Raw genomic sequence first — 14,699 nt, forward strand, 5'->3', positions numbered from 1 at the left:
CAACAATAATACCCTAAGGCAACATGTCAATACAAAATTTTACTTTTCTCAACTTGCCATCTGATATCAACTTTCCTTCATCTGCAGTTCAAACTGTCACAAAATGACATCGACACTTGACAAAATATAGCCTTTGAATAAAACATCACACCTTTAGTATATTTAATTGGATAGCTGGTGGTCCTTTTCTTAATGATTACATTGTCTAGACAAAAAGCGAAGTAACACTGCACTCTAAATGAATATCACCCTTAGGGCAGTACATGTTTTTTCCCGAATGAAGACACACTGGTTGGTGCTGCTGTTGTACTCTGCTGTTGTACTTTGTCACATCAAACAGATAATGCTTTTGTATTCAAATGGCATATACAGAGCAAAGCATGACCGACACCAATCCTCACCGGCGGCCATCTTAAAGGAGATAACTTGCCCCCTGTCATTGCCCTGTGGCTCGCTGGTACACCCATTCTAACTGGATGAAGATGAATCTACCAAAGTCAATTCTGGTTCTACCTCCACGTAAGAGCAGCTCCCGCTCAGCCCAGTCAAAGCTCTTCTCGGTCCTGCCACCAATGGAGGAACACACTTCCCCCTAAAGTCAGGGCAGCAGAGTCCCTGCCCATCTTCCGAAAAAGTCTGAAACCCTACCTCTTTGAAGATTATCTCAAAAAACTCTCACGGCTCCCCGCTACAGATGCACAAAGTTCAGGCCCCAAAACATGCTAACCTCTTACCATTACCAATAACAGGGAAAGTTAGCATTAATGTAGAAGTGTTCAGAAACATATTCCATTCTTATTTACAATAAAAGTGACTCCAAAAGGACACAATACATGATTTACCATTAATTTCTATTAGGCACAGCATTATCCAAAAACAAACTGCAAATGCATCCAACAAGTTTGTATAGTCACAAACTTGATGTGGTCATTGACTGCTAGGAATATGGGACCAAATACTAAACATTTTACTAAATATAATACACTATAAGTGAATTTGTCCAAATGCTTATGACACCTTCAAATGGAGGGACTAGATACATAAAATACTTTCATTTCTAAACGGTAAAACAGATAAGTATGAAAATATCCTCCAATAAAAAGGTGACATTCTGTACTGTCGCCTTCATATACAATATTTGATCTCAAATCCAAAATGCTGGAGTCTAGACCCACATTAAAAGTTTTAACTTCACTGTAAATTCCTCAGAATTAAAAGTAGATGCATAGAGAAAAGCTGTGCCATCATACATTGAAAACATACACAGCAGAAGTCTTTAGTCTGAAAAAAATCCATCACTTTGAGGAGGATACAAGCATGGCACAAAATGAGATATTAGGAATAAGTTATTGCCTCCTTTTATCCAACTTTCTTACACTTTCAGGTTCCTAGCCATCCACATGATCAAGGTATCCTTGTCTTAGGAAACATAATGAAGCACATACTTGAAAATAACAACAAAAATTACGACCAAACACATTTATTTATCCGGGGGTTAATTAGGATCAGTTCTCTGAACTTGTCAAAAACACGCATACTGCTACATGCAACAAATAGGCTCTGAACAAAATGATGGACTTACATGTTATGATACCTCAGCTTGGCTGTAATATTGTGACACTTATAATAACTGAGTATATCATACAATAGCAGCCATCCTAGTTTATCCTTTTGAGTTAGTCTGTTATGACCATATTTAGTCATCCTGATCAGAGTCATTCAGAACAACAACAAAAAATCTAACAAGAAACTAGTCAATGAGACTTTCCTCTGCTTGGACTAATACAGTCATTCACACAATCTTTATAGAGTGGGAGAAAGCTGTTCAGACTGTGTGGCCATAATTGGCAGAGATGGGAGCGGCCATATAATCCCTCGAACAAATCAGTCAGATCGATAAGAGTCAGGAGGGGGAGACGGCGTTGATCAGCTAGTCGTCTGGACTGCTTAGACTAGCAGCTATTATCATCACTGTTATAACTGGACAGGGCTATGATTGAAATGCACTTTCTTGCCATGTTATGTGTCAGAGAATGGGTAGAGCAGTGAACAAGTTAATGAGAGGTAAGAGTTAGTGTGTATGTGTGTTCGAGGTCGACTGATTAATCGGAATGGCCGATTTAATTAGAGCCGATTTCAAGTTTTCAAAACAATCGGTAATCGGCATTTTTGGACACCGATCATGGCCGATTACATTGCACTCCACGAGGAGACTGCGTGGCAGGCTGACTACCTGGTATGCGAGTGCAGCAAGGAGCCACGGTAAGGTGCTAGCTAGCATTAAACGTATCTTATAAAAAACAATCAATCTTAACATAATCACTAGTTAACTACACATGGTTGATGATATTACTAGTTTATCTAGCTTGTCCTGCGTTGCATACAATCGATGCGGTGCCTGTTAATTTATCATTGAATCATAGCCTACTTCACCAAACAGGTGATTTAACAAGTGCATTCGCGGAAAAACACTGTCGTTGCACCAATGTGTACCTAACCATAAACATCAACGCCTTTCTTAAAATCAATATACAAGCATATTTAGTTAATATTGCCTGCTAACATAAATGTATTTTAACTAGGGAAATTGTGTCACTTCTCTTGCGTTCTGTGCAACAGAGTCAGGGTTTATGCAGCAGTTTGGGCCGCCTGGCTCGTTACGAACTGTGTGAAGACTATTTATTCCTAACAAAGACATCCAACTTTGCCAAACGGGGGATGATTTAACAAAAGTGTATTTGCGAAAAAAGCATAATTGTTGCACGAATGTACCTAACCATAAACATCAATGCCTTTCTTAAAATCAATACACAGAAGAATATTTTATTAAACCTGCATATTTAGTTAAAAGAAATCCAGGTTAGCAGGCAATATTAAACTAGGGAAATTGTGTCACTTCTCTAGTGTTCATTGCACGCAGAGTCAGGGTATATGCAACAGTTTGGGCCGCCTGGCTCGTTGCGAACTAATTTGCCAGAATTTTACGTAATTATGACATAACATTGAAGGTTGTGCAATGTAACAGAAATATTTAGACTTATGGATGCCACCTGTTAGATAAAATACGGAACGGTTCCGTATTTCACTGAAAGAATAAACGTTTTGTTTTCTAAATGATAGTTTCCGGATTTGACCATATTAATGACCTAAGGCTCGTATTTCTGTGTGTTATTATGTTATAATTAAGTATATGATTTGATATTTGATAGAGCAGTCTGACTGAGCGGTGGTAGGCAGCAGCAGGCTCGTAAGCATTCATTCAAACAGCACTTTCGTGCGTTTGCCAGCAGCTCTTCGCTGTGCTTCAAGCATTGAGCTGTTTATGACTTCAAGCCTATCAACTCCCGAGCTAGTTAGCGGGGTGACGTCACTCGCTCTGAGACCTTGAAGTAGTTGTTCCCCTTGCTCTGCAAGGGCCGCGGCTTTTGTGGAGCGATGGGTAAAGACGCTTCGAGGGTAGCTGTTGTCGATGTGTTCCTGGTTCGAGCCCAGGTAGGGGCGAGGAGAGGGACGGAAGCTATACTGTTACACTGGCAATACTAAGCTATACTGTTACACTGGCAATACTAAAGTGCCTATAAGAACATCCAATAGTCAAAGGTATATGAAATACAAATGGTATAGAGAGAAATAGTCCTATAATTCCTATAATAACTACAACCTAAAACTTCTTACCTGGGAATATTGAAGACTCATGTTAAAAGGAACCACCAGCGGTTTGTCCTGTGTCTGAACTTGTTTCATTTGTTCTCATGTTCTGAGCAAGGAACTTAAACGTTTTTTACATGGCACATATTGCATTTTTACTTTCTTCTCCAACACTTTGTTTTTGCATTATTTAAACCAAATTGAACATGTTTCATTATTTCATTGGGCTAATTGATTTATTGATGTATTCAATCAATCAAATGTATTTTTATTTTATATAGCCCTTCGTACATCAGCTAATATCTCGAAGTGCTGTACAGAAACCCAGCCTAAAACCCAAACAGCAAGCAATGCAGGTGTAGAAGCACGGTGGCTAGGAAAAACTCCAAGAAAGGCCAAAACTAGGAAGAAACCTAGAGAGGAACCAGGCTATGAGGGGTGGCCAGTCCTCTTCTGGCTGTGCCGGTGGAGATTATAACAGAAAACAGTATTATATTAAGTTAAACTAAAAGTGTTCATTCAGTATTGTTGTAGTTGTCATTATTACAAATAAATAAATACATATTTTTTTATATTATTTTATATATATAGTTATATATTACATTTACATTTAAGTCATTTAGCAGACGCTCTTATCCAGAGCGACTTACAAATTGGAAAGTTCATACTCATCCTGGTCCCCCCGTGGGGAATGAACCCACAACCCTGGCGTTGCAAGCGCCATGCTCTACCAACTGAGCCACACGGGACCACGTGTGTAAATATACATTTTTTTTAATTGGCCGATTAATCGGCATCTGCTTTTTTGGTCCTCTAATAATCGGTATTGGTATCGGCGTTGAAAAATCATAATCGGTCGACCTCTAATGTGTGTGTATGAGTTCCTGCCTCATTGTCTTTGATTATGGCAGCGTCCCCCTGCAGCCTAACATTTGTCTTTGTTATCAGCCAGACACTGGGGCTTTGAGAGGGCTGACAGTGTTGTCTGTTACAGCACTGGGGGATTCCTCCCCAGCCAGCTGCACTGTGCTATGTGAGAGCTGCCGATACACATAAGATGTTCCACTGTGTAGATATCTCACTCACCAGCACTGATAAAAAAAACACTGCTTTTTCATGATGTTGACACGTCCACTGAGATTTCTCTCTGGAATAGTCCCGAGAATTCAAACCGCCAAGTTCTCATTAAGATTATTTTTGTGAGCAGGGACTGATGAGAACAAATGTCCCAGAATCCAACTTGGATGCATTGGTTTTGGAAATGTGTATTCTGACTTTAACCATACAAGAGAATAAAAAACGAACAAAAAGGGTCCGTAGAGTTACTTTACCACACAAACCAGTCTGTTTCTGTTTGAGCCTTATCTTTGTCATGCAACCCAAGCTACAAACCAAGTGGTAGAAATACAGGTAAAAATAGTCCCAACACATTCACCAAGTGGCAGCACAGTTGGCATAACCCTATTGGGAAAGCTCCTGCTACCTAACTTCTGTACATCCCAATAGCCAGAGCCACATGCCACAAAGTACAGCACAGCAGTGATATGACTTGGATTACATCCCTTGTGGTACACAGCAGTGAAATGGAGGACATATAGTCCTCTGGGGGAGAACTTACCGGAAGGTCATCTGGAAGACCTGTCCCAGGTTTACTTGCTGGCTCTTGTTGTTGTAGCCATGCAGCATCTCCCCAAACAGGGTGTCATTGAAGCGGACATCCTGTCTCTGGCACTTTGACCCCTCACAGTTCTCTTTCTGGAGAACACATGAGCGTCCGTTTGACCCCAGCTTGTACTCCTGCACACACCTGAGTGGGGAGGGGAATTCAGGTGTCAATGGACATGCATAAAAACATAGTGTATACATTCAGGTACTGTACACACGGTAATACATGCACACACACGCCAGCACACACACGCCCGCATACACACACACACACACAGTAGAGAAAGTGTACCCAACTCATAGAAATAATAGATTGCAGGAGTATGTATGGTTTAGCGGTCTAATATTTCAAATGAAAGCCCTTGTGTAAGCAGAGCAAACATTTAAACCCGGACTTGTCTGCATTAAAGACAAACTGTCGTTGGAGATGCACATTCAGCATTTTCTACTTCAGAAATGGCTGAGATGCACAAACCTAATGCTAATGAAACGCACAGAAACACACAGGCAGTCTCGTGAATTAGCCTATAGTAGAATACCATATCTGCGTTCTATACTGTACTCTGCCAATGCGGAGGTGAAAATGAGGATCAATCCCACAGTTGAGATCTGTGAATGAAGATCAATCTTACAGTAGAGCTGTGTAACAGTTGTTTCTAACAGTTGTTTTGGCCATCTGTTTAGGTAAAAGGCTCTACCTCTGTTTTACCCTTTTACTGTTCAATTTCGATCACTGACTGACTCACCCACAGAACATGAGGATGTTGCTGGAGGTGGGGTCGTCTGGTAGGGGCACCAGCTGTTGGAGACACAGCTGCTCACAGCCACCGTTGAAGCCATCCGTGCAGTCCGTGCCCTTTGAGTAGTCATAGCAACCCATGCCGTCCTTCATTGGCCGCAGCCCGTCGGGACACTGGAGGGGCGAGAGAGAGACACAGTCGTGGGAGAGAAACAGACAGACAGAGAGAGAATAAGTAGGGGTCAACATATGTATGCAGATCAGGACCCAGGAGACAGACAGAGCGATGGTCTGCTCCAATTAACAACAACAAAGAACTCCATCTCCCAGAGTTCCCCTCTAGAGTCAGTGGGGATCTGATGAAGCAGGGATGCAAACTGGTGAGGGTCCAAAAAGGTGACCCCCCCCCCCCCACTGAAACACGCACACACAAAAATGCTAGGGGAAAATGCTGGTTTTAACTAATTAAAACAACAAAGAACATCATCTACATGATCAGTCTCTGTGTGTAAAATAAAAAGTGGTTAATGTGAACCTAACTAAAAAAAATTAAAGAAAGCAATCCAATGTTATTTGTTGCCTGGACTTTACTGCAAATGGCACTCAAGTCTTGAGAAAAAAACAATACACTAATATTGCATTTAGCCATGACAGCCTTTATAACAGAACGCTTGTGACCACACACATATAAATATTGCACTTGGGGAAAAAACATCTTAAGTAGAAATAGAATGAAGCAAACAGACATAGTATTTTTGCTCTATTATATTTTTGCTCTATTATAGTGGCCACTATAGACATCGATCAAGTACACAAGACTACATGTGTGCAAAAATAACGTTCACTGAGTAAACAAATAAATAACCCCCCTCGCTCACACACACACACACACACACGTGTTACTGTCAAATTCAAGACAACAAAAACTATCGTTGGGCTACACTGCACATTATTACATTGTACACTTTCTGCCTGTGGACATCTGTTCTACAATGTGCCAGCAAAAGTGAGAAAGAGGGAAAGTCTGTGGTGTTCCTTTCACCTCTATACTGGCATCCAGCTTAAGCCAGGCCCAGCTACAGCTACACTTGATCCCTGAATCCACTTCTTTAACAAGCAACGCCTCATTTTCACCTAATTCTCTCATTCTGAAAATTAACCACATAACGTTACTGTAGAGGGAAAACATTACTTAACAGATAGTGGTTAGTTGGTTAGCTAGTTAACATGTCACACAGATTGCCAGGGTCCAGTAAGCAACTAACGCGTTAGAACTTGAGGAACGGCAAGGAGTCGTATAACGTAAACTCACCCCATTCCGTACAAATGGCACAACCGCAACATTCAAACGAGGCTACAAAGAAAACTAATGGGACTGTAGCGACTGTGTTGACTTCAAAATCGGGAGTGTGAACTAGGTTTCTATTCAAGCGTTGATCGACATGGTAATGGCTCTATAGTATTGGAGAAAAGTTGAAAAAACGGACCCTCCGTTACATCGTGACGTGTCATGTCGTAACGTACAGCACGCATAAAGCAACTATTATGTCTTAAAATCTCTCTCCACCAGGTGTAGCACTTCTCTCATTGTTTAAAAACAAAATGGACACCTTGTCATTTTTGCGTCATCATTGCATGCGATCATCATTCTCAAAGCCGCTGTTTACTTCTAAGATCACTTTAGCACCGCCCTAAAAACCAGATTCAAATTCGACACAAACCTTCAAATAGGTATATAATGACACATTATATTTTAGAGGCGATAAGGTGATAAGTTGGACAGATCGAGTGAAAAAAAAGCAATTTTCCCACACAACATCTCTCCTTCTCACTATCACACATTAGTTTCGCTTCCCCACCTGCCATATTTAAAAAGACCCGACGGGGCTCATTGCTTGCTTAAATTATGCAGAAACGGGCAGCGTTTAGGTCATGTAATTGATCATGTTGGAAAGGGGAGAAATTGTGCTTTACAATGATATTGACATTACAGTTGATCTGGAAGTATTATGTTTTTGTGGCGCTAAAATAAGGGCAATTGTACGGACCAAGGGGATGTACGAGTTTACGTTACCCAGTGAATACTATAGCGAATTGGTTAGGTTACTAACATTAATGTTAGCTCATCTGATGTTGTAACGTTAGCGAGCTAACTAGCTAACGTTAGCTGTCTGACTTTATTAGCAAGCTAATTTTCACACCATAAACTCAATTATTTGTTCAGATGAGTTGGCTAATGTTGCTCAACATTTCTCTGGCTAGCTAACGGAGAATAAGATACATCAAGATACTTAATAATGCTAATACTTGTTCCACCAAACTTTCTCCCTCACCTCAAACTTTCCAAATGCCAGTTGTTTTTTGGTTACAGCTCATGAAGTACGCTTCATCACCGTCTCACCCCGGTCTCCGTGGTCAGCCTTCTCACCTAACCTTACCTTTCCGTTATCGTTCAGGGGACGCGCTGCTGTAACTGACAAGCTGCCTTTCCAGAGAACTAGTAACTGGTTGTCTCGTCTTTCTTCAGGCGGGTGCTGCGCTGTATTCTGTTGTAATGTAAACGATTGGCTGAGCCTTGGATACAGACAGTATTGCTGCAAACGCGCATCACTCGATCACTTACAGCCAGTAGTGATCCAACCCCCACCCACCACCAAACTTTTCTCATCGGATCTGCACGAATCACGTAGGTCACCTATTTTGGATTCAAAACGGCGAATGTCGCCGAAAGCCGACTAGTTTGCATCCCTGATGATGTGTTTGGCAAATAAGGGAAAGCATGCAGAGCCGAGCTCTCCAAATAAGTCTCAACCACATGGATAAACTTCACCCGAGACTCACTCTCACTCGGAAAAGGCATATTGTTTACAGCGCAAGTACGCAGTATAAGTGCATACAGTTCCTCCAAAAACTTTTCAAATGAGCAAACGGTTGTATTTAGACATCATTTAAAAAAATGGCCTGATAAAAAGTGACTTATTTATAATGACTTGAGGCCTATGGTGTGTGTTTACTCTAGATTAGTAGAGTGATCTGAAAGCTCTGCTGGAGCAGAGTACAGATTAGGGAGTTAGCGTGATAACCTGACAGTGTTACTATCACACAGTGGTAGTACCAGACAGTCCCTGATGTTTTAGTGATAAAATGGCACAATCCAACTGCTCAAAAGCTTTCAGAAATAAATTAATCCTAAATGTAGTAGTCGTTTCAGACACAATTTAATTCACTGCCAATTGCACCTCTTTATAGTGTAGGCCTACACTATAATCATGATGTGGCCATTACATAACACAAACCAATACAACAATAGGTTTTGCCTGCTATCTTATGTGAAGTTGGCAGGACCACCATCCTTTCATGTAATCAAAAACCAATCTGATCCAACACCTACTGCACACAATCACAAATACAAATCATTTTCAAATCTTCAACACACTGAATGTTTGTATTACCACATGCAAACCCCCCAAATCCCTCTTATTTGATGAAAATCTAAACAACCCGGTGACATCTCTGCTCTGTGATCGTAGTGGCTGCTGTTGCTATTGTTGTTGTTAGGACGTATCTGGGGTTTATCTTATTTGGATGACGGGCAGCCATAACAGGAGAGTGATGTTGATGTCAGACATAATACCAGCTGACAGACGGCCAGATGTCCCAGAGGCCAGAGTGGCGTGTCACCCCAGGGGATTGTGGGATAGCATACAGAGTGTGACATTGCCCTTTCACCGACATCTCAAGGCTGCTAAGTGGGCGACGATCTAAACATGTGAGGAAGTACCAAAGATGCATAGGTTGACCAGCTCTGGTAAAAATGGGCATTTTACATTTGATTTTAGTATAGAGTAGTGTATTTATTGCGTTCAATATAGAGCATTGATATGTCATGTCACTCAATTTCAGAGAGTGAGACATTTTTGAACCACTACTTTTACCAGGAAGTGGACTTGATCTTTCTGGTGAACCCTTTTCGGTTGTAAGCATTGTGGTTATTACTCATACATACCGGCCATGATAAATACATACCGGCCATTATATATTGTGTGTAGCGATAGACTTGTAATGTAGATAAAATAGCCCTGTAGCTGTGGTGTGTTCCTGTGATAACGAGACTATACTGTAGAATGACATCACACACACACAAACACACACACACCCACACAATCCACTGCAGCTAAACCAATCAATACTGCACTTCTCCCATGGGTGTCTGTCATCCACAGTATCAATCTGGATCTTTACCGTTAGAACTTGTCATAATGGCATTTGTACAATAATAGATTCCACAAAAGATCATACAGGCTTCTTGATGTTATCATTGGCCACATGGGTCTGATCAGAATTTATAATGACCAGGGGAGAATAAATGAAGTACTCAGACGGAGTAGAAAGATATGGAGGGGGAGCGGGAGGGAAGGAGAGATGGGGAATAGGGAGAGCTCCCTCACTTACACTGGAGAGCCTTGGAAGTGCTGTTTTACGAGCCTGTTAGGCTGCGATATTGATCAGCGTTGGAGATGGTGTCGGTGAGGCAGATTAAGAAAACAAATAAAACACGGTGAAACAATTACCCAGCACTCCTAAAGGGCAACAGTAAACGCCCAATGGCCGGTCCATAAATGACGGCACAGTGTTATATTCTTATCTATCAATAGCCTAATATGGGGACTTAGAGAACACAAACACATACACACACCTCAGAGGCTAAATTCACCACCTCATGTGACTGGAAGCTATTAGTTATTAGTTTGTTAGTTTGTTCTAATCACCTTTCAACACCCCAAGTTTTAATCAGTTTCCGTGCAATTTACTGAGATCCTTTTCCTTAATGACTGGGGCCTCGGCTGACATACACATTCAAATGTTCAATTTTTGTAATTAATCTTAGCGCCTGGCATATCTATTCAGTGGATGAGGTAATAGTCAAGGAGGCGATTGCAGTCGTTGACCCCCATGTGTCATCATACACCAGAGACCGCCATATGGTGAGAAATGAGCTGGATGGAAAAACGGAATTAGCAACGATGGGGGAGAAAGAGGAAATACAGAAGAGAACTAGTGGGTTGATAAGTAATTAATATGTAGTAGGGTTTTTAAGTAACATATACACCAGGTAGAATACACTTTGAGAACGATACATGGTAAATCATATCGTCTGGTGATAATGTCCAAATGTGTATCTATCTGACAGCTTGATTCGATTTGGAGCTGACAGAGATGTATGCCCATAGCTTTGTTATTTCTCCTATGGATCGGAAATTAGAGTGATGGAACAGCTTTATTCCACGAGTGCCAAAACACTGAGGACTGACGATCCCCTCAGAGAAATATGAAGTCTCTTCCAGCTGTTACGTTGTCCATTTTAATTCCTCCAATGCTTAATCTTCAAAGTGAAATGACACCGCTGTGTTTAATATTAATAATACATTAATATATTTTCAATGACCCCAAATCCCTTTATTGAAGAAACTAAACAAAAAACAGAGATTAAAACAAGTCAATGCCAGAATAACAGCAGGAAGAAACCAAAACATGAAACAAAGAGAAGGGGGATGGGCTTAAAGAAGGGAAAAGAGTGTGATCTGTCACTGTACATTATGAGTGAGCGAGCAGATGATGTGTGTGTGAGATGGGGGGGAGGGGGGGGGGGGGGGGGGGGGGGGGGGGGGGGGGGGCTTGGTGGTAGGCCAAGGTGAGGAGGTGAGGCTTTAGGAGGGACTGAAAGATGGAGGGAGGAAGTTCCAGAGCCTTGGAACAACCTGTAAGGTTTCTTAATTAAAAAACTGCTGAGCCTTTATCTGAAATTAAATATTCATTGGATTTGTCCATGACTTCTCTTCAAATTTTAAAGAACAAATGGTCAAGTACCAATGCCTCACACACACTCACAGACTCACAGAACAGAGAGAAAAAGGACAAGAAGAGAGAAAGTGTGGCTAGAGCTCAATTCAATAAGACACATTGTTATTCTCCCTCCATCTAAACTAGTCCCAAAATTATAACTTGTTCTACATCTTCTTTTCAATAGTGAGCCAACAAAGAACAGGAAAGAGCAGGTGCTCATAATGTTTTGTACAGTCAGTGTACTGTACAGAGCAATATGTTTGTAACATCAAATCACAGTATCCAATTGCAATACATATATTTGTGAGAATTGCAATACATATCGTATCAGCACCACAGTATGTGATAATATCATTTCGTGAAGTCCCTGGCAATTCCCAGCCCTAATATCTAACTCAGCAAAGCTCTGCCAGTCAGGAATAGTCTCTGGATTTAATACTTTTCCCACCGGTTTAATGTGCAGTCGGGCTGTGACTGAGCCAAATTGAATTGCTCCTCTTTTTTAACCCTGACACGATCTTATCAGTGAAGACATAAAACACAGCCCAACAGTGGATGGCAGATCTGCCTTGACTCCGAGATTATACTGTGATTATGACATCAAACAAAAGCACTGATTCAATTGTCCCTCTTACTGCATGCGACGCCTGAATAATCAATGCTTTTACATAGACCGAGGTGGTATTGCTGTTATTTCAAGGAACAGGGAGGGTGTATTATGTGTGTGGACTTCATTTTTCAAAAGCCTGATATTTACGATAATAGAAAGTTCAATTGTGACAATGCAGTACCTTATTGTATTCAAAATAGTTGAAAATATTTTGTTTTTGAACCCCTCCACTACTAACCCAAGCAAAAATAATAGGCCTTTTGGCCTATTATGGAGTTATGGCCATAATAGGCTTTCAGACAATACACTTCAACTTGAAAAACTTTAATAAAAGTCGGCCTAAAGGCTTATCTCTGCCATTTGAGCCCAGCGAACACCAATATGTGTTTCTTCCAGACGGGAGAGAACATGACCTAAGTTAATATTAAGGACATCACCCAGAATCAAAGTATGTTTGCCACGGAGCATGACTGTTTGGAATTCAATCAATGTCTGGAGGTTACCAAAAACTGTGGGTCAAAATATGACTTACGTTTAGTTTCAAAAACAAGTAGGAGCAATGCTATTTTCAGGCAGTGGGGGTTTGATTTAATTCCAGCCTCAGTGACATTGCAGAAAGGACTAATGTAAACGCTTCACGCAGACTGTCTCCCCTAAAAAGCGTTCCCCCTGGTACGATAAATGACACGGTCGATCCCACCGTTTAACCACCATAACCACAGGGAAATGAGGAGTGAATTATGAAAAGGCATTTGAAGGAAATTTAACCATTGAAATGTATGGTAGTGAGTTGAGCTGTTCAGTGGGACAGGAAAAGTGGTGATGTGCATATTTCCAAAACGCTGGACCACAGGGACAAGCGGTGATAGGGGGATGAGGAAAAATACACCGCTCATGGTGAGGGGGAGGTACAATGTTTTCCCCCAGACGTCTCTCAATATAATACTAAGTAGGGCAACAGAGCACAGATTTGCTACTTGCTCAGAACTAATTATTTAATTCTTGACTTCCAAAGTGTGCTCCACATTGTAATGGTGTGTTATATAATGGGAAAAGTGCTTAGCAATACATAAAGAGCAAACCAAGACTTGTGTATCATTTCCGAAAATAATTAGAATTTGACAGCCAAATAAAAGTCTAAGATGGAGTCTGAAATCAATGACGCATCAGTGCCATTCTGCATCCCAAACAATATTCCAGAAGACGTCCCAAAAGGAAAAGTGAAATGATGAGGGATATGCCGATAAAATGATGCCATCTGTTCTTTCCTTGACTACACCCATTAAGAAGATGGATACTTTATCTGTAGCTACAATGAATGGAGTAGAACTATCTCAGGAGAATAATTCAGCTGGAACAGGTGAACTTCTACCAACACAACCACAGAGTTGACAGAGCCACATGAACTTCTCCTGGCTTCCCCAGCGAGACTATTGAGCACATCAAGAGTGTGTAGGTGGAGGTGTGTGTGTGCACTTCAGCACAGATCAATGTGTGCTTCCTTGGAGCGAACTTCACAGATTTAAAGGTTAGCTTGGCCTTTTGACTGTGTCAGGGCTGGCACTCTACTGACTCCCACCCCCAGGCAGGCACTCACACCTGTCTGTCAGAAGGGGAAAGGCTGCCTTAACTCAGTCTTAAAACTGTGAGAGAACAGCACTTAAGTTACGTGCCTCTGTGATTTTATCATGTTCTATTGTGTGTTTATGTGTAACATGAGCTAAACATGCACTAAAGGGAATGCAGTTACAGCGATGGCTCCACATAATATTTGTCTCTCAGATTATCTGTGCATTGAGTGGGGGGAGGACATTGATGCTGCATACATATTTGTAAAGTGGTTTTGTTTTGGCCTAATGTAGAGAGACCTAGTTGACTCCTCTTACATGGAGATGCTTCCAGTAAATGTCCTATATAAATGAGAACCCGCATTTCCCTCGTTCACAGGGAACAATAAAGGGAAAGAAAAACATGAACGATGACTTCAAAACCTCTGCATGGACCTCTGCATGGATTTATTTCCATAATGCATTAAATAGGTCTCCTGAGTTCCAGACAGGGTAAAGAAATGAGTCACTTAATGGAATTTAAGCACCAGCGTGGCGGGCAACACCATTGTGTGTCTAGCTCCATTCTGACATGGGGTGTTGCAAAGCAGAACTAAAAGAATCAAAGAGAAAATAATACCGCCAC

General features: G+C 41.2%; 1 protein-coding gene across 1 annotated transcript in view; it reads right to left on the minus strand.

The window, feature by feature from the left end:
* Positions 1-14,699, minus strand: part of LOC111964034 (astrotactin-2) — a 798,238-nt gene that overhangs the window by 497,121 nt on the left and 286,418 nt on the right. Inside the window, exons 12-13 of the mRNA XM_023987704.3 lie at positions 6,060-6,226; positions 5,267-5,455 (exon numbers count right to left, since the gene is read on the minus strand). Of these exons, the coding sequence (XP_023843472.1) occupies positions 5,267-5,455; positions 6,060-6,226 (356 nt within the window). The remainder of the gene's footprint in view (positions 1-5,266; positions 5,456-6,059; positions 6,227-14,699) is intronic.

This window comes from Salvelinus sp. IW2-2015, linkage group LG5 (genome assembly GCF_002910315.2).
Source record: "Salvelinus sp. IW2-2015 linkage group LG5, ASM291031v2, whole genome shotgun sequence".
Taxonomy (NCBI): Eukaryota; Metazoa; Chordata; class Actinopteri; order Salmoniformes; family Salmonidae; genus Salvelinus; species Salvelinus sp. IW2-2015.